This window comes from Staurois parvus, unplaced genomic scaffold (assembly GCF_062004578.1).
Source record: "Staurois parvus isolate SC_StPar_1 unplaced genomic scaffold, SC_StPar_1.0 ptg000018l, whole genome shotgun sequence".
Lineage (NCBI taxonomy): Eukaryota > Metazoa > Chordata > Amphibia > Anura > Ranidae > Staurois > Staurois parvus.
The window spans coordinates 22,374,290-22,397,350 of NW_028317814.1; the positions used below are offsets into that span (position 1 = coordinate 22,374,290).

The 23,061-nt window shown below is 43.9% G+C and overlaps 1 protein-coding gene across 2 annotated transcripts in view; it reads right to left on the reverse strand.

Moving 5' to 3' along the window:
• The window catches only part of NTN3 (netrin 3), a 184,920-nt gene that overhangs the window by 104,406 nt on the left and 57,453 nt on the right, over positions 1 to 23,061 (reverse strand). For both annotated transcript variants that reach the window (XM_089683022.1, XM_089683015.1), the window contains one exon: positions 20,234 to 21,198. In XM_089683022.1, coding sequence (XP_089539148.1) covers positions 20,234 to 21,179 — 946 coding nt within the window. In that variant the 5' untranslated portion in view covers positions 21,180 to 21,198. The remainder of the gene's footprint in view (positions 1 to 20,233; positions 21,199 to 23,061) is intronic.

Here is a 23,061-nt window from a genome sequence, read left to right on the forward strand (position 1 = left end):
TTGCAGGTGGGGGGTATATTGGTTTCTAGGTACAGTCTCTTTAAATTGCACAAAATGGTTGGAATATACTGTGTATAGCTCTATTGATTAATGATGAAAAACAGCTTGGCCTGTGTATGGTCACTTTTATATTCTCTATGTTGTACAGGTTGCTCACGGTGGGCTCGGCAGTAGCTGCAGGTTTCTTGTGCAGTAAGGCAACTGTTAAATCTCACATTTTATAGTGCATTACAAATCCCAGGGATGCCATAAAAGAGGTGTTTTGTGGTTTGCTATATACATGAATGTAAAAATTCTCCAGTTACTCTCTTTTGTAAATCGGTTTTCTGTTAAAGCCTAACTCCAGGCAGATATATTAAAAACACCATGTAATATAGGTATGTATTCATTAAAAGAGCATTAAATGCATTTTACGTAGAACTAGCCTATGTACCAGAATCTTTTTTTAAAATCAGATGCCTGTATTCCCTCCCTATGTAGCAGCACTCAGACTGGGAGAAGGTTGGGCAGTGTTGAAGCCACTTGGCAACTACTGCATTGCACAGTGCGGTCAGACAGTAGTGTGATCATGCGGGCATAAGGAGAGAGCAGAGTGATAACCTTAGCTACTTGCCCTCCAGAGGATTTACCTCCCTTCTTGACCAGGCCATTTTTTGCGATACGCGCTGCATTACTATAACTAACAATTGAGCGGTCATGCAACGCTGTACATAAATTTATGTCCTTTTTTCCCCACAAATAGAGCTTTCTTTCGGTGGTATTTGATCATCTCTGCATTGTTTATTTTTTGCACTATAAACAAAAAAGACTGACAATTTTGAAAAAAAGAGCAATATTGTCGACTTTTTGCTATAAAACATATCCAATAAAAAAATTTTAAAAATCAAATTTCTTCATAAATTTAGGCCAAAATGTATTCTGCTACATGTCTTTGCTAAAAAAAATCCCAATATATGTAAATGGTTTACATGAAAGTTATAGCGTCAAATGATGGTATATATACTGGAATTTTAATTTAATTTTTTGTTATACTAGTAATGGCGGTGATCAGCGTCTTATAGCAGCTTATGCTAATAAATAGCACTGACACTGTACTAATGATGCTGCGCAGGAAGGCGTTAACATCTGGGGCGATCAAAGGGTTAACTGTGTGCTACTAGGGAGATATGCTGCTTTGTATCTCTCTGCTGTTCAGAGAGATACAAAGCAGCATGTCCATGCTGACAGGAGAGAGACCTGTGTTGTTTTCACACAGGTCTCTCCCCTGTCAGCTTTCCCTGACGATCACTGAGTGATTGAAATCTCTAGCTACCAATTGCTGCGCATGTAGGGCGGCGGTCGAACCCCCTGCCCAGAAATACAAATCACATATATATATATATATATATATATATATATATATGTAAGGGGCGGACTGACCATTTGGAAATTTGGGCACTGCCCGAGGGCCCGGGGTCAGTAGGGGGCCCCATGAGATGCCCCTGGAACCTTTTTCATAGGCTATTTTGAGTTTGGGCAAGGACACAGGGGCCCCATGATCCCCTATTGCCCGGGGGCCCCATGAGTTGTCAGTCCACCCCTGATATATATATATATACATATATGTGTGTGATTTTGCACAGCCCTGCCGCCCTGTAGCAGTACGTCTACAATAGGGCGGAGGGCAACTAGTTAAAGTGTAACTAAGGGCAAAGCTTTTTTTTTTTTTTTGTTATCTTTGGATAGAGTGAAGTGGGATTAGAACGCCTATCAGGTTTTTGTTGCCATCTACCCCTTTAGGGAGATTTATCTTCTCTATACAGTTGTGTCCAAAATTATTCAACCCCCACTGAAATTGAGTGTTTTGGCCAGTTTGACATTGCTTTTGATCATTCAGTCATCTTGCTTACATTTACATTAAAGAGGCACTTGTAGGTCAGACAAATATAACATAACAGTTATAATGAAATAACCACAAATGTCTTTTCTGTGCTCACAGCATTATCAGTTTTATTCAACCCCCAAGTGACATTCAATCTTAGTACTTAGTACAGCATCCTTTTACAGTTATAACAGCTTTTAAACGTGAAGCATAGCTTGACACAAGTGTCTTGCAGCGATCTACGGGTATCTTCGCCCATTCTTCATGGGCAAAGGCCTCCAGTTCAGTCACATTCTTAGGCTTGCGCACTGCAACTGCTTTCTTTAAGTCCCACCAGAGGTTCTCAATCGGATTTAAGTCTGGTGACTGCGATGGCCACTCCAAAATGTTCCAGCCTTTCCTCTGCAACCATGCTCTAGTGGACTTGGAGGTATGCTTGGGATCATTGTCCTGTTGAAAGGTCCAACGTCTCCCAAGCCTCAGGTGTGTGACGGACTGCATCACGTTTCCATCCAATATCTCCTGGTACTGAAGAGAATTCATGGTACCTTGCACACGCTGAAGCTTCCCTGTACCTGCAGAAGCAAAACAGCCCCAAAGCATGATTGACCCTCCACCATGCTTCACAGTAGGCAAGGTGTTCTTTTCATCATAGGCCTTGTTCTTCCTCCTCCAAACATAGCGTTGATCCATGGGCCCAAACAGTTCTAATTTTGTTTCATCAGTCCACAGAACACTATCCCACAACTTTTGTGGTTTGTCCACATGGCTTTTGGCATACTGCAGTCGACTCTTCTTATTCTTTGGAGACAGCAAGGGGGTACGCCTGGGAGTTCTGGCACGGAGGCCTTCATTACGCAGTGTGCGTCTTATTGTCTGGGCTGAAACTTCTGTACCCACATCTGACAAATCTTTTCTCAGTTCCTCAGCAGTCACACGGGGACTTCTCTCCACTCTACGCTTCAGGTAGCGCACAGCAGTCGAAGTCAGCATCTTCTTTCTGCCACGACCAGGTAGCGTTTCAACAGTGCCCTTTGCCTTGAATTTGCGAATGATGCTTCCTAAGGTGTCTCTTGGTATGTTTAACATCTTTGCAATCTTCTTATAGCCATTGCCCTTCCTGTGAAGAGAAATCACCTCTTCTCTTGTCTTCCTGGACCATTCTCTTGCCTTCACCATGTTTGTAACCACACCAGTAAATGTCTAGAAGGAGCTGAGTATCACAGTCATTTTAAAGCTGCCTAATTGGTGCTTATTATGCTTGATTGCTGCTCGGTGACATCCACAGGTGTTTTCAATACCTGATGGAAAGCACCTGTATGAACCTCTGTTCTTCAGAGTGGTAGTCTTTAAGGGGTTGAATAATTGTGGCAATGAAGAAACCACATAAGAACCATTTACTACTGTATTACATAAACAATTGATGTCATTTTAGTTGCATTTGGGTAGTTACAACGTCCTTGTAGGATTTGATTCTGAATACAATTCCAAATGTACACTATAGTCCCTAAACCCCTTTACAGCATTGGGGGTTGAATAATTTTGGACACAACTGTATGTCCTGCTTACTGTTATCACCGAGAGTGAAAGTGAATGAAAATTCCAAATTTCGGGTTCCCCCCTGAACAGGAATAGAGTGGAAATTTTCCAATGGGGACACTAGCTCAGGTGACTGTGGTGACAAGCAGGAATTCCTGCAGTTTTGAGGGATTCTTATCACTTCCTGTTTGGCTTTGAGACGGGAAGTGGAGAGAAATCTCCCCAATGGGGAAAAAAATGGACAAGGTTTATAACCCTCTCTACACAATGAAAATAAAAAGTTTTGACTTTAGTTCTATTTTAGCGGTGTGTTGCAGGTTTACATTCATTGCACACAGACTTGAAGCTGGATAGTTTACTGCTGTAAAAAAAATGGAGTCTGGGGTGGGAGGAATACGTGATTTGGTAAACACAATTAAAAATACTTTGGTAGGTAAAACAATAACAACTAGCACTGTAAATTTACGCAGTGCTTTACATATTTATTACACTTTCACATTAGTCCCTGCCCTCGAGGAGCTTAGAATCTAAGGTCCATAACGCACTGCTGGGAAAGGGAGCTAGTGATGCTGAGCTAGTGAGTTACTGCTAGGAAAGGGAGCAGGGGGAGCTAAGCTACTGCAATATTGCTGGGATAGTGGATCAGGGAACCTGAGCTGCTAAATCACTGCTAGGAAAGGGGAACAGAGGAGTTACTGCTGGAAGAGGTAAGCAGGGAAAGCTGAGCTGCTGAGCCACTGCTGAAAAGGGGGAGCAGGGTAAGTGAACTGAGCTGCTGTGTCACTACTGAAAGTAAGAATCAGGGTGAGCTTAGCTTCTGGTAAGAAATTTGAGGATGAAATGCTCCACAGTACCTGCAGCTACAGAGGTCAGTGAAGACTTGTTTTAAAACTCAGTAACTGCTTGTTAGGAATATACAATACTAGAATGTCTGTAGCTTGGCTGCCAAGTTTATGATAAATGGAAAAGAGCTGGGCAGCACAGTGGCTAAGTGGTTAGCACTGCTTCCTAGCAGCACTAGGGTCATCGGTCTCAATCACGGCACTACCTGCCTGGTTTTTGCATGTTTTCCCTCTGCCTGCATGGGTTTCTTCCCACACTCCAAAGGCATGCCGGTAGGTTAATTGGCTCCTGTCTAAATTGTCCCTAGTATGCAAATGTATGAATGTGAGTTATGGACCTTAGATTCTAAGCTCCTCGAGGGCAGGGACTAATGTGAAAGTGTAATAAATATGTAAAGCACTGCGTAAATTTACAGTGCTAAATAAGTACCTGTGATAAATACATGTTGAAGTGGTATACTCGTCCATGTCAAGAGTGGAGACTACAAGGTCCAGTATGGACACTCTATAAAAGAAGGAAAAGAGCTGAACTCTAGACTTGCTATACATAGTTGTTATTGTTTTACCTACCAAAGTATTTTTAATTGTGTTTACCAAATCATGTATTCCTCCCACCCCAGACTCCATTTTTTTTACAGCAGTAAACTATCCAGCTTCAAGTCTGTGAGCAATGAATGTAAACCTGCAACACACCGCTAAAATAGAACTAAAGCCAAAACTTTTTATTTTCATAGGTCGAATCCTAACCACGACACCACCTGCCTGGCGTTTGCATGTTCTCCCTGTGCCTGTGTGGGTTTCCTCTGGGTACTCCTGTTTCCTCCCACAGTCCAAAGACATGCTGGTATGTTAATTGGTTCCTGTCTAAATTGGCCCTAGTATCTGTATGTATGTAAGTTAGGGACCTTAGATTGTACGCCCCTTGAGGGTTAGGGACTGATGTGAATGTACAATATATATGTAAAGAGCTGCATAAATTGACAGCGCTATATAAGTACCTGAAATAAATAAATCATGTACTGTGGGTACCAAAGGTATGTTACCTGTGATTACCCAGCTTTTGGGAAACAACACATCTTAGCAGGCCATTAGAGAATGGACTGGGCTGCTGGGCCTTGTAGTGTCATACCCACTGGAAAACTGCTGCAAATAGGCAAACAGCTGATACCTGGTGCCGTAGAACACACACAATGCACTCATGCATTCCCTGGGACAGCTGGAATGTTGTTCTAACAGCCTTTGTGGTTTTGGGACAGGGCTAATTAAAGCAATTATCAGAAACCCTGTCGTGATGTTTTGCTAACCTTGTTAAAGGTCCCCGTAGCTTTTAAGAGACTGTTCAAGGACACTGCAATGGCAGGCATTAATCCTTAGCTATAACCCTTTGCTTGACCTTGATATGGACCTGAATAGGGATTTACCATCCATTCCGCAGATCGTCTCTCACAAAGTAAGACCTGCAGAACATCATTCTATCCATCTTTTTTTTTCCCCTTAATGTAAACAGTACTCCCTTTTCTGTTATAGAGAGTTGTCATTATTCACCAATCTTGCTCAATGAGCCCAAATGAGATCATAAAAGCTCTGATTTCCACTGGGAATATGATGATTCAAGACATCGCTTACCCTAAAGAGAACAAAACCAATGCACGCAGAACTTACAGTTTGAGAAATGTGACCGAATCACCCCCTCCACACACAAAAGGAAACCCTTTAGAGGTAAATTTGGCCAGAAATACAAACTGCATAGATGCCTGGTTATAATGCTGAGCCTTCAAATCAGGGGCAGACTGACAACTCATGGGGCCCCCGGGCAATAGGGGATCATGGGGCCCCTGTGTCCTTGCCCAAACTCAAAAAAGCCTATGAAAAAGGTACCAGGGGCATCTCATGGGGCCCCCTACTGACCCCGGGCCCTCGGGCACTGCCCGAGGTTCCAAACGGTCAGTCCGCCCCTGCTTCAAATATATCTAAAGCCCAAACTCTCTGCCTGTTTTAACCCTGTAAATTCTGCACTATATCACAATTGCATGCGTTGCCTGGTCTCACTTAAATGTTGCCGAATGCTACATGAGCTAATCTTTGCAACTTAAAGCAGACATTAACATAGAAGCGAAGGTACCACTAATACGTCTCAACCCCCAACATATTTGCAAGTTTTTTTGGTACCCACTATTATGAAAGTTTGGTTTACTGGAGCTGTGTGGGTCTATAGACGCATATAGCCCAGTTCCAGACCCAATAGCAACACCCACACATACGTCTATCCTTAGCACCTGGCTTGCTAGAAGAGGCACCCAAAGGAGGGAGGAGCTGACTGCACTTATGGAGATTGCCAGACATCAAAAAGTATAACCAATTTTATTTTAAAGAAATTGCCTTTGTTAATTTTGGTTTGGCTCTAGTATGTATGTAGAGATTGGATCTTAACCCCTTGGAGCCGGCGCCTCCCGAGCCCTTTAAGGGTTTCAGAAGCCAGGAGGCGGAGGCGGGGTTTGGGTCATGCTGCCGTGACACGCCGTCACAGCGCTCACATGATCGGGAAAGGTCCTGATTGAAAAAAGATCGGGACCTTTCCGTGAGTACCGGACATGTGTGCTGGGAGCGCGCTCTCAGCACATATGTTTCTTCTTAATTCCACGCAAATGTTCAGCCGCTCGGCGTCAAGGCCTAGACGCCAAGAGATTAAATTCTAAAGCCGTCCATAGATCGAGCAATTCTCTTTCCTGCAACCACTGACTGTGTTGATGGGGGAAATCCTCCTGTGGAGCCAATGTCTTCCCCCATGGGGGGGGGGGGCAGCATCCCTGCTAGGAGAACACATTGATTACTGCTAGCGGCTATAATAGCCAATAGCAATAATCGCATGCAAAATCTGACAGGTTGGTTGTACCCAAGTTGATCAATCCATCAACTTGGGTACATTCAGCCTGCCCATACATAGGTCGAATCTCAGTTGGTCCCTGCTGAACCGACTGAGATTCGAACTGTCTTTGGCCAGTTTAAGATCTAAGATTGGATCTTAGATTAGACTGTGTCACGGATGGGACCACCGTTGAGAACCATAGTTGGAAATATCATCTGCCACATTACCTGGCTATCCCACCCACCCCTAGTTTTAGGTGTCACAGGTGTCAAACTGGCGGCCCTCCAGCTGTTGCCAAACTACAAGTCCCATGAGGCATTGCAAGATTGACAGTTACAAGCATGACTCCCAAAGGCAGAGGCATGATGGGACTTGTAGTTTCGCAACAGCTATAGGGCTGCCAGTTTGACACTCTGACTAGCGCGTTGCAGTTTTTTTTGCGCATTATAAGACAAAGTACAACACATCACTGTGCCACTCAAGTTGAATAGCACCTCAATACACCTAGGAAGGGCAGCATAATTCGGATGGGATTCTACAAAGAAGCTCACTATATCTAAAACGCTTTAAAAGGCAGACCTCATGTGGTCTGTCTTGCACTGGATTATTCATTAGAATAGTTACCCATGGCTTTTAAACTTGGAGCGTGGCTGCCTTCTCTTATACTAACTCTCTGAAGTCAGAGGTAGAGAATAAACCCATGGGGAGCCAGCACCAAGCCTGGGGTGAATGGACATAGGTACCTGCAGTGGCACATGGTATCTTGGGTTGTATGGCACCACCAGGCACAGAAGTGAACCTTGCAAGGGGGTGATGTCACCAGGAAAGAAAAGTTAGATATAGGTGGCTACAGCCTGAATGTTCCACAAAATATTCAAGCTACCGTGACACTGCCCCTTGACTGTGCATGTGGGAACTGCGCTGTTTAGAACCATCATTTACGAGGTGCTTTGCAAGGGTCAAAACCCCATACCAAGTACATAGCAGAAAGCTGCATATTGGAACTCTTGTTTATTAAGGCTATGGTTAATGATTTAACAGCTTCCTGACCGCCCTATAACAGAAATACTGCTACAGGGCAGCACCGGTGCGCAAAATCACATATACCGTGTATACTTGAGTATAAGCCGAGTTTTTCAGCACATTTTTTGATCCATCCAGGAAGCGCTGCTCCTTCCGTCACTCCGGCCACTCCCTCACTCCTGCCGCTCGGCTCTGCCTCCTCACCGGTGATTGGCCGCCAGAACTGTAGCTCAGGAAAGGTACACAGGCGGCCAATCACGGGCGAGGAGGCGGAGCCGAGCGGACCCGCGAAAATCGAGTGAGGGAAAAGCCGGTAAGTGTGCAGTGCAGAGGTGCTGCTGCAACCACATATATGCTGGCTGCAGCAGCACCATACTGCAACAGGGGTCAGCAAGTGTCATTGGCGTCAGTGGGAGCACTATTCCTCCCACTGACACCAATGATGGGGCACTATTCCTCCCACTGACACCAATGATGGGGCACTATTCCTCCCACTGATACTAATGATGGGGCACTATTCCTCCCACTGATACCAACGATGGGGCACTATTCCTCCCACTGACACCAATGATGGGGCACTATTCCTCCCACTGATACTAATGATGGGGCATTATTCCTCCCACTGACACCAACGATGGGGCACTATTCCTCCCAGTGATACCAATGATGGGGCACTATTCCTCCCCTACTGACACCAATGATGGGGCATTATTCCTCCCACTGACACCAATGATGGGGCACTATTCCTCCCACTGACACCAATGATGGGGCACTATTCCTCCCACTGACACCAATGATGGGGCACTATTCCTCCCACTGACACCAATGATGGGGCACTATTCCTCCCACTGACACCAATGATGGGGCACTATTCCTCCCACTGACACCAATGGTGGGGCACTATTCCTCCCACTGATACCAATGATGGGGCACTATTCCTCCCACTGACACCAATGGTGGGGCACTATTCCTCCCACTGATACTAATGATGGGGCACCATTCCTCCCACTGACACCAATGATGGGGCACTATTCCTACTTATAACAATTTTATAGACAAATGATACTATTTACAGTCGCGCGGGGGGGCGATAAATAAATATTCATGTAATTTTATTGGTCTCTATCTTTATTTTTTACATTGACTAGTAGGTGCCTCATTTCCCACCCTCGGCTTATGCTCGAGTCAATAGTTTTTCCCAGTTTTTTGTGGTAAAATTAGGTACCTCGGCTTATATTCGGGTCGGCTTATACTCGAGTATATACGGTATATGAATTTGCATTTCCGGGTAGGGGGTGCGCCATTCGTGGCCGTGACTGATCACTCACCAGCACCCGATAATTGCCGAGGATCTCAAATGGGGAGGAGAACTGTTTGTAAACAAAACAGTTCTCATCCCTGTCAGCTCCTGCACACTGCTTTGGATGGTTGTGCACAGCACAGCCATGCAAAAGCAGTGTGATCACAGTGAAGCACACGGACGCAGGACATAGGAAAACACAGCCAGCACACAGTTAACCCTTTGACCACCCCTCATGTTAACCCCTTCCTGCCCAGTGTCATTAGTACAGTGTCAGTGCTATTTTTTTTAGCACTGATCACTGTATTGGTGTCACTGGGGATGTCAGCTATAGGCTCCTGCTGCTGTCAGTCAAACTCCTGTGCAGAGTGAGCGGAGGCTTGGCTTACCTGTGCTTTGCATGTTTATGGATGCACTCAGCTCGGCTTGGGAGAGCGCACACACAGGTACCTCTGTATCACCCTGCGTGCTGCAGGAGGCACATGGAGGAGAGAGATGCTGACAGCACCAGCAGGAAACTGCCAGAAGAGCAGTGCTGTCTTCCAGGTTCTGGATCTTCAACCATCCTGATTGGCTGAGTGGAAAATATGTAGATCCTGCACATGTGGGTGTGTTGAAAACGCTCACTGGTGTGCGCACGCGCTGCTCATGGTACATTTAAAAGAAAATTACAAGCAGGCAAGTGTGGTTTTTTCAGAAGAGATATAGGATGTTTCTTCCACAATAAACTGTTTTTATACAGTTTAGTTCTACTTTAATCTCTTTCCTGCCACCCAATAGCAGATGTACTGCTATAGGGCAGCAGGGGTGCGCAAAATCACATATATATATATACATGATTTTGCATTTCCAGGTAGGGGGTGCACGCGCCCTACCCATGCTGCTATTTGCGGCCTCGACTGTCAATCACCTGGTCTCGGACGGTGATTACTCGCCGGCATCAGGTGATCGAGCAGGATTACCAAACGGAGGGAGAGAACTGTAAGTAAACAATACAGTTCTCTCCCCTGTCAGCTCCTGCACACTGCTTTGCATAGCAGAGCCATGCATAGAAGTGTGCTTACAGTGAAGCACACACACAACACACAATAGAACAGCACACAGTTAACCCTTTGATTGCCCCATACGTTAACCCCTTCCTGCCCAGCGCCATTAGTACAGTGTCAGTGCCTTTTATTAGCACTGATCACTGTATTGGTGTCACTGGGAATGTCAGTGGCACCAAGTCAGTTCCTCCCAGTGTCAGAATGCCCGCCTCAGTCCTGCTATAAGTTACTGACCGTTGCCATTACTAGTAAAAATGAAAAAACATTTTTTAAAAATCCCAGTATATATACCGCCATTTGTAAACGCTATAACTTTCACGTAAACCATTTAATTTACACATATTGGGATTTTTTTTTTTAGCAAAGTCATGGAGCAGAATACATTTTGGCCTAAATTTATGATGAAATTAGATTTTTAAAATTTTTTTAGTGGGCATGTTTAATAACAAAAAGTCAAAAATATTGTTTTTTTTTCGAAAAAATTGTCGGTCTTTTTTTTTTATAGCGCAAAAAATTAAAAAAAACACACAAGCGATCAAATACCACCAAAAGAACACTCAATTAGTGGGAAAAGAAGGATGTAAATTTAATTTGGGTGCAGTGTTGCATGACCGTGCAATTGTCAGCTACATGCCATATCGCAGCACCGTAATGCAAAAAAAATGGCCTGGTCAGGAAGGGGGGTAAATCCTCTGGTGGGCGAGGGGTTAATAAGTCATTTTTATTATTTTTTTTTTATTTATGCAGCTTTCATTAAACAATACCAGGTAATTCTACCATAAAGGTTCAGACACTTCCTGTTATATGATGACATTATTATTATTATTATTATACAGGATTTATATAGCGCCAACAGTTTGCTCAGCGCTTTACAATATAACGGGAGATAATACAACAACAATACAGTTCAATACAAGAGGGTTAGGAAGGCCTTGCTCCTTGGAGCTTACAATCTAGGAGGGAGGGGCTAGTGGTACAAAAGGTAGTAACTGTGGGGGATGGACTGGCAGGAGGAATAGAAGATTCCATTATTAGCTGAGGGCAGGATAGGCTTCCCTGAAGAGATAGGTTTTCAGAGATCGCCTAAAAATGAGCAGAGTCAAGTTAAATACAAAGTAACTGATGGTGTGCAAAAAGTGGTATTATATATATAATAATGATACGTCCATAAAGTGATCAAGCGATGACTCTATACACTGTCACTGTAAAGTGACCACTGGTGCTGAATAAAGTGCCAATAGTGACAAATGAATGTCAAAAAAGTGATATATGAAAGATACAATTGTGATCTCAAACGCTGGTGATCGATATCATCAATCCAACAATATGGTGATTGCCAGGTAATATAAGAATTGTGCACTCACCAGATGCGCAATCAAATCACGCATTTAGAGATACAAACTCTCAGTGGTCAGCTGGAGGTCCCTTTATGTGCAGCCTGTCTGGAGTTCCCTCTCTGGTTCATCTGCTGTCAGCAATACCTCTACCGTCCATACCTACTCACAGCTCTACTCCGAGCTGCCTTGATTTTGTGTCTCTCCGCTACACAGGCCTGGGCTCCTTCTCTCACTCTTCCCGTCAGTCCCTGCCCACTTTTCTCCTCTCTCTCTCACAGCATGCGCTCCCTGCCCTCCTCCTCCTCTTCAGCAAGCTCTCCGGCCCCGGCCAACCGACACAGTGCGTACACTGTGGGAAGCTCTGGAGGAGTCCTGGAGATGAGCATGGGAGAAGGAGAAAAGGGAGCTAGAGGACAGGAGGTTGTGCTCGGAGCGGAGAGTGACATGGCTTTGTGCCTTTACCCCAATTGTGCTCCTGCCTTGTTACCCTGTCAAAATGTGGCCATCGCAAAATGCATTGCACATGGTTAACTGTCGTCACCATCAGGATTTTATTTAAATCGAAAATGGCAGTTGTGTAAGATACATAGCGCTTTCAAAAATGTCAGTGTCAGGAATGGACTTGCCAATAATGGTGGGACTCACCTCCCTTGTGGGCTGCAGTACCAGGGCTGGCCAGCGGGTGCTCTCAGTAATCAGAGACTCAACCCTGCAGTCAGCCAAACACCTGAAGCTGATTACGGAGGTGTATTTAAGGGATGGCCAGACCTGCAGTCTGTGCCTTGGTGTGTGTTTTTCCATGGGCCCCTGTATCTTGTTACCTGCATTCCTGTTCCTGTTCCTGCCTGACTGACTTGTCACCGACCCTGCCTGATCCTGACCTCTGCTGACTTCTCCTGTTTGATCCCTGGCTTGTGACCCCGACCATTCTCTGCCTGACCCCCTGTACCTTCCTGCCCGTTAGTTGCTGTACCCGGCTCGTGACCTGACTACTCTCTGCCTGCTCCTCCTGTTCCCACCTGCCCGATTGTTATTGACCCGGCCTGCCTGACTACGCTTGCATTGTATGTATTGTTATCTGTGGGTGGTTTGGTTCGTTTGCACTGTGTTTATGTTTTAGTATTGCACTGCGTTTTGTATTGTTAGTATTAATAAATTATATTGTTTATAACATATCTGAAGCCTGCGTTTCCCTGCGTCAGTTCACATACCTCTGGTCATACCCGGAGCCCTGACAGTCAGTTACAGTTTCCATCTACTTCAGCTGTAGAATTAAATTCAGTTCTTTCCAACTTGCAGAAAATCATGGCTCTTGTGGTCAATGGCCCCTTATAGTCTGTATATCTTTCATGGTGAATGACAATTACGTGGGTCATCGCACCAATTATCTTATTTGTCATGCAACTGTAAAAATTACAAGGAATGTAAAACTTACATTTAATTGGCTATACTTAGCATTTCATTAGCAGACATCTGAATCTTTCAGAGCTTGCCAAATACCAGAGTTCTGGCACTTCCCTAATTAACAGATAATTAACTAATTAACTTTACACTCTTTCCTGCAAAGCAAAATGTTTGTACCCTTTCCTGGAAATGTGTCTCTGCGTCTCGGCGCTCCTCAAGCTCAAGCTGTAAATAGGACTTAGAAGCTTTGGTCGTACAGGTGTAGACTTTCCTGAGATTGGCACCATATCGCTGACTTTTTCTTTTCTCTCCACCGGTGGATGCTGTAAGATGCTTCCCACACAGATGGTTCCTTTTCTACTGAGCAGAGACATGGGGAGAGCCAGTGTGCAAGAGGACCTCCCGCTACGACTAGAGAGGATTCCTTTAATTGGTGCTAATTAGAGCATCTGTTCTCCAAAGCGGATGAGGTGTCGTTGTTGAAAAGTCACAGGGAGGGTGGGGTGGTGGTGCTTCCAGGAGGAGGAGGAGGAGGGAGAAGAACAGTTTTATTGAAGGTGGAAGGGATGAATAGAGAGCTGGAGAAAAAGAAGATTGTGCTAAAAGAGGTCTACCAAGATTGCAATATAAAGAGGAGGAAAAGGTGGCGAGATGTTTTATAGATTAAAGTGACACTAAACTCTGGTTTAACCACTTGAGCTTCGGAAGGTTTCACCCCCTTCATGACTAGGCCATTTTTTTTTTGCTATTCGACACTGTGCTGCTTTAGGCTACATTCACACTAGCGTTGTGTGCAGGCAGCAGAGAGGCGTTTGGGAAGCGTTTTTACCGCTTCCCAAACGCCTCTGCCAATTCTGCACATTACAGCACATGGTGCTATTCTAACGGGAGCATTTGCGTCGCGTCACGTTGCGTCGCAGCAAAACAGACACCTCTGGTCGAGTCAGGAGGCGTTGAAGCCTCCTATTCTCGTCTATGGTGCCGCTCCACAATCGCCGGTGCGGTTGCGTTGCGGTTGCGGAGCGGTAACACCACTCAAACTGCATTATAGGCATTTGTGGGGCGTTATTAACGCTCGGCAAACGCCTAGCAACCGCTGCTAAACCGCGCATGCAGCGTTTGTGGAGCGTTTGTGGAGCGTTTGCCGAGCGTTAAAAAACGCTCCGCAAACACCAGACCAACGCTTGCCAAACACTATAGGGGCATTTGGCAAGCGTTGGTAAAACAGCCAAGTGTGAATAAGCCCTAACTCTGAAGTCAGAGGTAGAGAATAAACCCATGGGGAGCCAGCACCAAGCCTGGGGTGAATGGACATAGGTACCTGCACTAGCACATGGTATCTTGGGTTGTATGGCACCACCAGGCCTCTGCCAATTCTGCACATTACAGCACATGGTGCTATTCTAACGTGAGCGTTTGCGTCGCCTCACATTGCGTCGCAGCAAAACGGATGCCTCTGGTCGAGTCAGGAGGCGTTGAAGCCTCCTATTCTAGTCTATGGTGCCGCTCCGCAAACGCCCGGCCGGCGTTTGCGGTGCGGTTGCGACGCGTTTGCGGAGCGGTAACACCATTCAAACTGCATTATAGGCGTTTGTGGGTTGTTTTTAACGCTCGGCAAACGCCTAGCAACTGCCGCTAAACCGCGCATGCGGCGTTTGCCGAGCGTTAAAAAACGCTCCGCAAATGCCGTTTGGCAAGCGTTGGTAAAACAGCCAAGTGTGAACGAGCCCTTAACTGGCAATTGCATGGTCATGCAACATTGTTCTTGTGTTTTTTTTCCACACAAATAGAGCTTTCTTTTGGTGGTATTTGATTTTATTTTTTCATTATATAAAGGAAAAAAGATCGAAAATTTTGAAAAAAATAAACAATATTTTTTAACTTTCTGCTATTAAACATATCCAGTAAAAAATATATCTAATTTCTTTATAAATTTAGGCCAAAATGTATTCTGCTACATGTCTTTGGTGCAAAAAAAAAATCCTGATTAGTGTATATTGATTGGTTTGTGTGAAAGTTATAGCGTCTACAACAGGGGCGGACTGACAACTCATAGGGCCCCCGAGCAATAGAGGATCATGGGGCCCCTGTGTCCTCACCCACACTCAAACCACACCCAAAAAAAGCTTATGAAAGGTACCAGGGGCATCTCATGGGGCCCCCTACTGACCCCGGGCCCTCGGGCAGTGCCCAAGTACCCGAATGGTCAGTCCGCCCCTGGTCTACAAACAATAGTATATATACTGGAATATTTTAGTTTTTTTCTTTTTTAATACTAGTAATGGTGGTGATCAGTGACTTTTAGTGGGACTTTGATAGTGTATAGGGCAATTTGACATTAACTGACACTTTGTGGGAACTGGCTAACTGACACTGACATCACCAATGGCACTAATCCAGTGATCAGTGCTAATACTATACACTGTCATTGCACTAATGACACTGGCTGGGAAGGGGCTACCATCTCGGGTTAATCAAGGGGTTAAGTTAGGGTTGCCACCTCATCCCTTTAAAATCAAACACATTAATTACACAGGTTCTGTGGCTAATTAAGGTGCTAATTAACTCAGTTAGTGCCTTATCTGCAATAAATTAACCTCAGAACCTGTGTAATTAATGTGTTCAGTTTTAAAGGGATGAGGTGGTAACCCTAGGTTAGGCGTGTGCCTAACAATGCATAATGTGTGCTGCATTCTACTAAAGATAGCTTTGTTTCTTGGTTGTTTCCTCTCTTCAGAGCCCTGTGTTGTTTGTCAGCACAGGGCTCTGGGCTGTGATTGGACACAGAAGATAAGCAGGTCCCAGCCATTAATGTATTTATTATTTATTTATTTCAGGTACTTATATAGCGCTGTCAATTTACACAGCGCTTTACATATATATTGTACATTCACATTAGTCCCTATCCCTCAAGGGGCGTACAATCTAAGGTCCCTAACTTACATACATACAGATACTAAGGCCAATTTAGACAGGATCCAATTAACCTACCAGCATGTCTTTGGAATGTGGGAGGACACTGGAGTACCCAGAGGAAACCCACACAGGCACAGGGAGAACATGCAAACGCCAGGCAGGTGGTGTCGTGGTTAGGATTCGACCATGAATCGTTAGCCAGGACCTACTGACTCTGACTGTGTTCAATCACAACAGAGATGGCGGGCGAAGGCGCGCGTGTGCGCCCTGAACCTGGAAGAAAGCCAAAATGTGCAGTTACGTAACTATGCCTGTATGAGCTGTCGTATATGTACTGCGGCGGGTTAGAAAGCAGTTAAAAAAAAAATTAAATATGGATCCTTAACTCACAAAATTACCATTTATTGCTCTCAGCCCCCTCCAGCTCTCCAAATTCCTTTTTTCTTTGCTGTATGTAGGAACGTAGCCATCCTCTTTTGCACGTTCCCGAGATGAACTAGGGACTATGGACTTTGCAGTATACATCGAGCATTGCACATGGCCACAGCTAACGAGCACTGCGCATTCCAAACCATTGAAAGTGAGGGAGAAAAGTAGAGGTTTGGGAGCTCACAGAGAACATTACAATGAGGCAGAAAAACACAATATGAAATAATCTCATGAAAAATAGATTACGGGGCCATTAACCACTTGCCTACCGGGCACTTCTATTCCCTTCCTGCCCAGGCCAATTTTCAACTTTCAGCGCTGTCGGACTTTGAATGACAATTGTGCGGTCATGCAACGCTATACCCATATGAAATTTGTATCATTTTTTTCACATAAATAGAGATTTCTTTTGATGATATTTAATCACCACTTGGTTTTTATTTTTTTGCGCTATAATTGAAAAAGACTGAACAATTAGAGAAAAGGTGCGTTTTTTTAAATTTCTGTTTTAAAATTTAGCAAATAAATAATCTTTCTGCACAAATTTAGGCCGAAATGTATTCTGATACATTTCTTTGTTGAAAATAACCCACATACGTGTTTATTATTTAGTTGGTAGTAAAGTTATAGAGTGCACAAGCTATGGTATATTTCTAAAAATCAATAAATCCTGATGTACTGTTTTTGGGTCTCAAGAAATGAGACCCAAAAACACCAGGACATTACTAATACCCCACCAAATGACAACTTTTCGAAAAGTAGACAGTGTGAGGTATTTCGTAAGAGGCATGTCAAGTTTTTTAAAGTTGTAATTTTTTGTCATAATTTAGTGGAGAATTAAGAAATGAAAAAAAATGTTACATACTGTCACCACGGCAGTACATCGTCATCATAAAACCGGTGTGGCGGTGATCTGGGACACTGGTGATAGTATGTAAAAAAAAAAAATTATTTAAAAACATATTTTTTTATTACTTTTAAAAAAAGTAGGAATTTTTTTTTCTACTCCTGTGAATAAAGCAATACAATGTTACCATAGTAACATTGTACTACTCTGGGCAAGTGATCAAGAATTTTATTTTTTATGTTTTTTTACACGTTATGATGGCTTATACCAATGAATTTCATTGGTACTAGCAAGCATTTTTACTGAACATAAATAAACCTCTGTTTCGTGCAGTATATTGGTTATATTAGTTATACTGTGTGACACTGTCACAGAGGTTTATTTATATCATTTTCACATGTGGGAACAGTGAAAGTGTCAGCAGCAGTAAGGACACTAGTCCATGCATTTACAGTAGTTTTTTTTATTATTATTTAATATATAAGCACACATGAACTTTGACTTATAGTCACAATAGTCATATTTACTATATATAGCACTTTGATTAGATTGGTAGCAATATATTCTTCTTTACAGTGACTGAAGTTTTTTGTGATTTAATTTCTACTGAATTAAACTGATTAATTCAGTAGTTTTTGTTGTGATCAGCTGTGATTGGCCACATCTAATCACATGCTACAGATGGGCTGTGATTGGCCCAGTCTTTACATGTGACCACTGACCAATCACAGCTAGCAGCACAGTTGTAACCAATGAATGGCATGAAAGGAAGCCATTCATTGTTTACAACTGTCATGTGATCTGTTGTGTATGATCACGGCAGTCACAGGACACTGGCAGCGGGCCAGTGTAGTGATCTGTCATCGGCCGTGCCCTGAAGACACAGCCTGTGACAGATTGCGCCAGAGCGTTATATGACATCCTCCCAGGATAATAGGGATCCCGCTTGGCCATCATCTTACAATAGGCCAGGCAGGAAGGAGTTAAAGTGGAACTTTACTCAGAATATTAAATCGGAGCTCCACCCAAAAGGGGAAATTCCGGTTTAAAGACTGGTCCCCCACTCCCCATTAGGATTGGCAGCGGGTACCCGAAATTGGCAGGTACTCGCTCCCATTTCTGCTGCGATGATCTAGGTGATCGGAAGCAGAAGTTGTCCTCCCTCTCCATAGTCCTCTGGGAAAAATTACAGGTCCCAGAAGACTACGGGCCATTGACAAAGCGCAGCGCTTCTCGCAGTGGGCACCCAGATGTGAAGCCACAAGCGGTCACAGCAGGGCGCCCACACTAAAGATCCTGGCGCCAGGGAGAGAAGACGGCCGGTGAAACGGGCTGCGGGGAGGACACCGTGGAATCGTGGGGCAGGTACGTGGCTGTTTTTTTCAAAGTCAGCAGCTACAGTTTTTGTAACTATTGACTTTTATTTTTTTACAGTGTGAGTGGAACTCCGCTTTAAGTCCTGATAGATCACGTCAGGCTAGCCCCTTTTGCAGTTATAGCTATGTAAAACATAAAAGCATTAAAAATAAATGCCTATGCTGTTTAAAATCCAGTAATACATTGTCTCACCCAGCTCTGCATATGCTCAGTTGCTCTCTATATTTAGGCAAAGAAATTCAGGAACAGATGAGAAACAAAGCAATTGACATGTATCAGTCTGGAAAGGGTTACCAACAATAAGAAAGAGACTAGGTAGAAATGGCATCCATGGGAGAGTTCAAAGGCAAAAGCCACTGCTGACCAAAAAGAACACAAAGGCTCGTCTGACATTTGCCAAAAAACATCTTGATTATCCCCAAGATTTTAGGGCAAATATTCTGTGGACTGATGAGACAAAAATTTAACTTTTTGGAATGTGTGCTTCCTGTTACATCTAGCATAAAATTGACACAGCATTTCATTAAAAAAAATCATACCAACAGTCAAAATGGTGGTGGTTGTGTGATGGTCTGGGGCTGCTTTGCAGCTTCAGGACCTGGGTGACTTGCAATAATTAATGGAACCATGAATTCTGCACGGTACCAGAAAATCCTAAAGGATAATATCCGGTCATCAGTTCCTAACCTCAAGCTCAAGCGCACTTGGGTTATGCAGCAGGACAATGATCCAAAACACACCAGAAAGTCCACCTCTGAGTGGTTCAAAAAAAAAATTTACATTTTGGAGTACCCTAGTCAAAGTCCAGACTTAAACCTGATTGAGATGCTGTGGCATGAGCTTAAACAGGCTGTTCGAAAGCCCTCCTATGTGACTGATTTAAAACAATTCTATAAAGAAGAGTGGGCCACCATTCCTCCAAAGTGATGTGAAAGACTCATTGCCATTTATTGCAAAAGCTTGATTGCAGTTGTTGCCGCTGAGGGTGGCACAACCAGTTATTAGGTTTTGGGGGCAATTACTTTTTCACATAGAGCCAGGCAGGTATGTACAGCTTTTTTCCCTTAATAAATTAAATCACCATTAAAAACTGCATTTTGTATTTACTCGGGTTATCGTTTGAAATTTGTTCGATGATCTGATTCATTTGAGTGTGACAAATATGCAAAAAAAAAAAAATCAGGAAGGGAGCAAATACTTTTTCACAGCACTGTAACTAAACATGCGCAGTCATCTATGGAAACCGATCATAAATCTTTCATCTTTTGACCAGTAGTAAAAGTCAGATTTATGTGGATTATGGTACTTTACATACCATCATTGATTTTGGACTACCGTAGTTGGGTAATATTTTGAATCACCATGCTAATAAATCACAGTTTCCACAAAAAAAGAAAGTAAATGGTTCTGGATGTACTCCAGTTGTCATGGTTGCCATACACTTACCCATGCATTCATTGGCTTCACGAGCATTGGCCCTCTGCCACGGTCGATCATAGTGAAAGGCCTTGCACCGATCACATTCAGGCCCCTCTGTATTGTGTTTACAGTCACACACCAGTCTTCCCTCTTTGTCTTTGCCACATCGAGAAGCATGTCCATTGCACTTACACCTGCCGCCCACTTGAAACTCTCCGACTGAGTAAAAATAGCCTGGTCCATCCTCTGATACATCAGTGTCTCTATTCCCTTGGAGGTGGGGGCGACTGAAGACCACACGGATGTCGGTGGCAGTAACCCAGTCTTGCAGCACAGGACTGCTATCAAAATCTTGGGCAGAAGGTCTTCCATCCAAAGTGCTAAAGGCTATAAGGCCACCAGTTAAAGGGTAAAGGTCAGTGTGCCCATCTGTGCACAATGCCTCTTGCTCATTTTGTTTGGTAACACTAGCACGGCTAGGTTTCCCATACAGCCGGCGGCATTGGGAAGAGTAAAACTGGTAGGGTACCCAAGCTTTTCCATAATCCATAGATTTGTAGATGGCCACAGACTCAGGTCGAGGAGAGCAGAATTGTAGGCTGACATAGGTCACTTCAAACTTCTTCCCCAAGGAAAGGGTTAGACTGACATTTTGAGGAGAATGGCGAGGGAAACTTTCTGACCTCCAGCAAGTCATGTTACCAGCAGTATTGAGGTCAGTGAGATAAGATGGAGGGTGGGATCGCTTTGGGTCAGAGGCATCACACTGCCGCGTAGATGGACGCCCACAGGTGCTGGAGGCTTGAACGTCTTTTCCAAAAGCTGCATTAACAAACTCTGGTACACAGCGACGAGGTAGGCTGTGTTCATCATAGCAAGGGTCAGGAATTGGATGCTGTTGCTGTCCAGAAAAAGCCGAAGAAGCAGAACTTAGCAGCCCCGGAAATAACGTGATGAGGAAAAGGTGAAGCATCTTCAGAAGAAAAACAGCCCTGCAGCATAAGAAGAAAAACTTTATTAGATCTATATGCTTTTATTTTGTAGGACATAGAAGCACCAACGGATGACAATGTTTTGATGTGTGATTAGTAAACGGCATATATTGATTGAATCATAAAAAAAAATTAGAAAACCAATGCTGGCCAGAAAAACTTACAGCCTGATATGATGGGTTACATATTACAGACTTTCAGAGTCATCATATTGTTTACTTACATACCCTTAGCACTGTAGCGATAGTTCAAAGTATGAGTTCACCTAACGCCCTACTTTAGCCAAAATGTTTTCAGTTTGGATTGAAGAAGAGTTAGAAACTATCAGTTTTTTTATTGCTATCCCTTTTTTATTTTGAAATTTAAAAAATGTGAACATTACTATATTGCCTAGTGAATTAAGCTTTTAAACCTCCCTTCTCTATCAAATCTTGCTGTCTCAACATTCGTAACATATCCAAAATATGCTCCTTCTTATCCAACAACTCCAAAAAACTACTAATTCACTCCATGGTTATCTCTCGCCTCGACTATTGCAACGTACTCCTCATTGGCCTACAGCTTTACACAAGCTATTCCCCCTTCAGTGCATCATAAATATTGCTGCCAGATTCATCCACCTTACCAACTGTTCAGTGTCCACTAACCTTCTCTGCCATTCCCTCCAATGGCTTCTGCTCACCAAATGAATAAAAGTCAAAACACTAGCAACCACCTAGAAAGCTATCCAAAACTCTGCTCCACACTACATTACCACTCTTGTCTTAAAATACCAACCTAAGTATTTGCTCCTCCCAAGACCTCCTGCTGTCTAGCTCCATTGTCACCTCCAGAACTTCTCCAGAGCCTCTCCCTTCCTCTAGAACTCCTTACCCCAATCTATCTCCTACCTTTTAGGCGATCCCTGAAAACCCATCTCTTCAGAATGGCCTATCTTGCCTCTGACTAATAAATTGAACTTTTACTTTCTCCATCAGCTGATCCCTAAGGGCTGTTACTTTTTCTGCTACTTGATCCTCCCTTTATACTCTCTGATCTCTCTTGTATTGAATTGTATGTTATCTGTACAGCCTCCCTTCATTTTGCAAAGTGCAGCCGTTGGCCCTATGTAAATTCTGTAATAATCAAGACATGCCCCTTCACTCCATTTGTGATGGTATTCTATGTTGCTATTATGGATAGGTTCATCTTCCCCACTAAGTAAGCTGGGCTAAGCAGGGGGCATGTACTTACTGTGGTTCCATCATCAGGCAGTAGTGTAGGGGTTGGAGGATGGAACCACACTGCACAGTGAGGAACACCCGCATCTAACATTACCAGAAGCAGGGGCGGACTGACCATTTGGAAACTCGGGTACTGCCCGAGGGCCCAGGGTCAGTAGGGGGCCCCATGAGATGCCCCTGGTACCTTTTTCATAGGCTTTTTTGAGTTTGGACAAGGACACAGGGGCCCCATGATCCCCTATTGCCCGGGGGCCCCATGAGTTGTCAGTCCGCCCCTGACCAGAAGTGTTGAATGCTGATGAGAGTGACAGAGGCTGCAGTGCTAGAATTGAGCAAATATAGGACACTTGACTGTACTACTTCTAGGTAGGCAACTGGCCTTTCGTTTCATGGCCAGTTCCCTGCCTGGAAACAGGAGAGATTTCCATTGCCGTCCTCTTGAAAATGTTGGTAATCTGATGATTTTTTTGGAGCATTCTATGTTTCAGCTAGCGAAATCAAAGTCACAAATCAGCATGCTTGTTCAAAAGTCATTGATTCAGAAAAGGTTAAAGGCAATTGGAATCAGCCAAAGAACTAACAATTCTGGAAGAAGAGTTCAGCAACGGAACCCTGCACACATCCCCACCTAAAGGTTTCC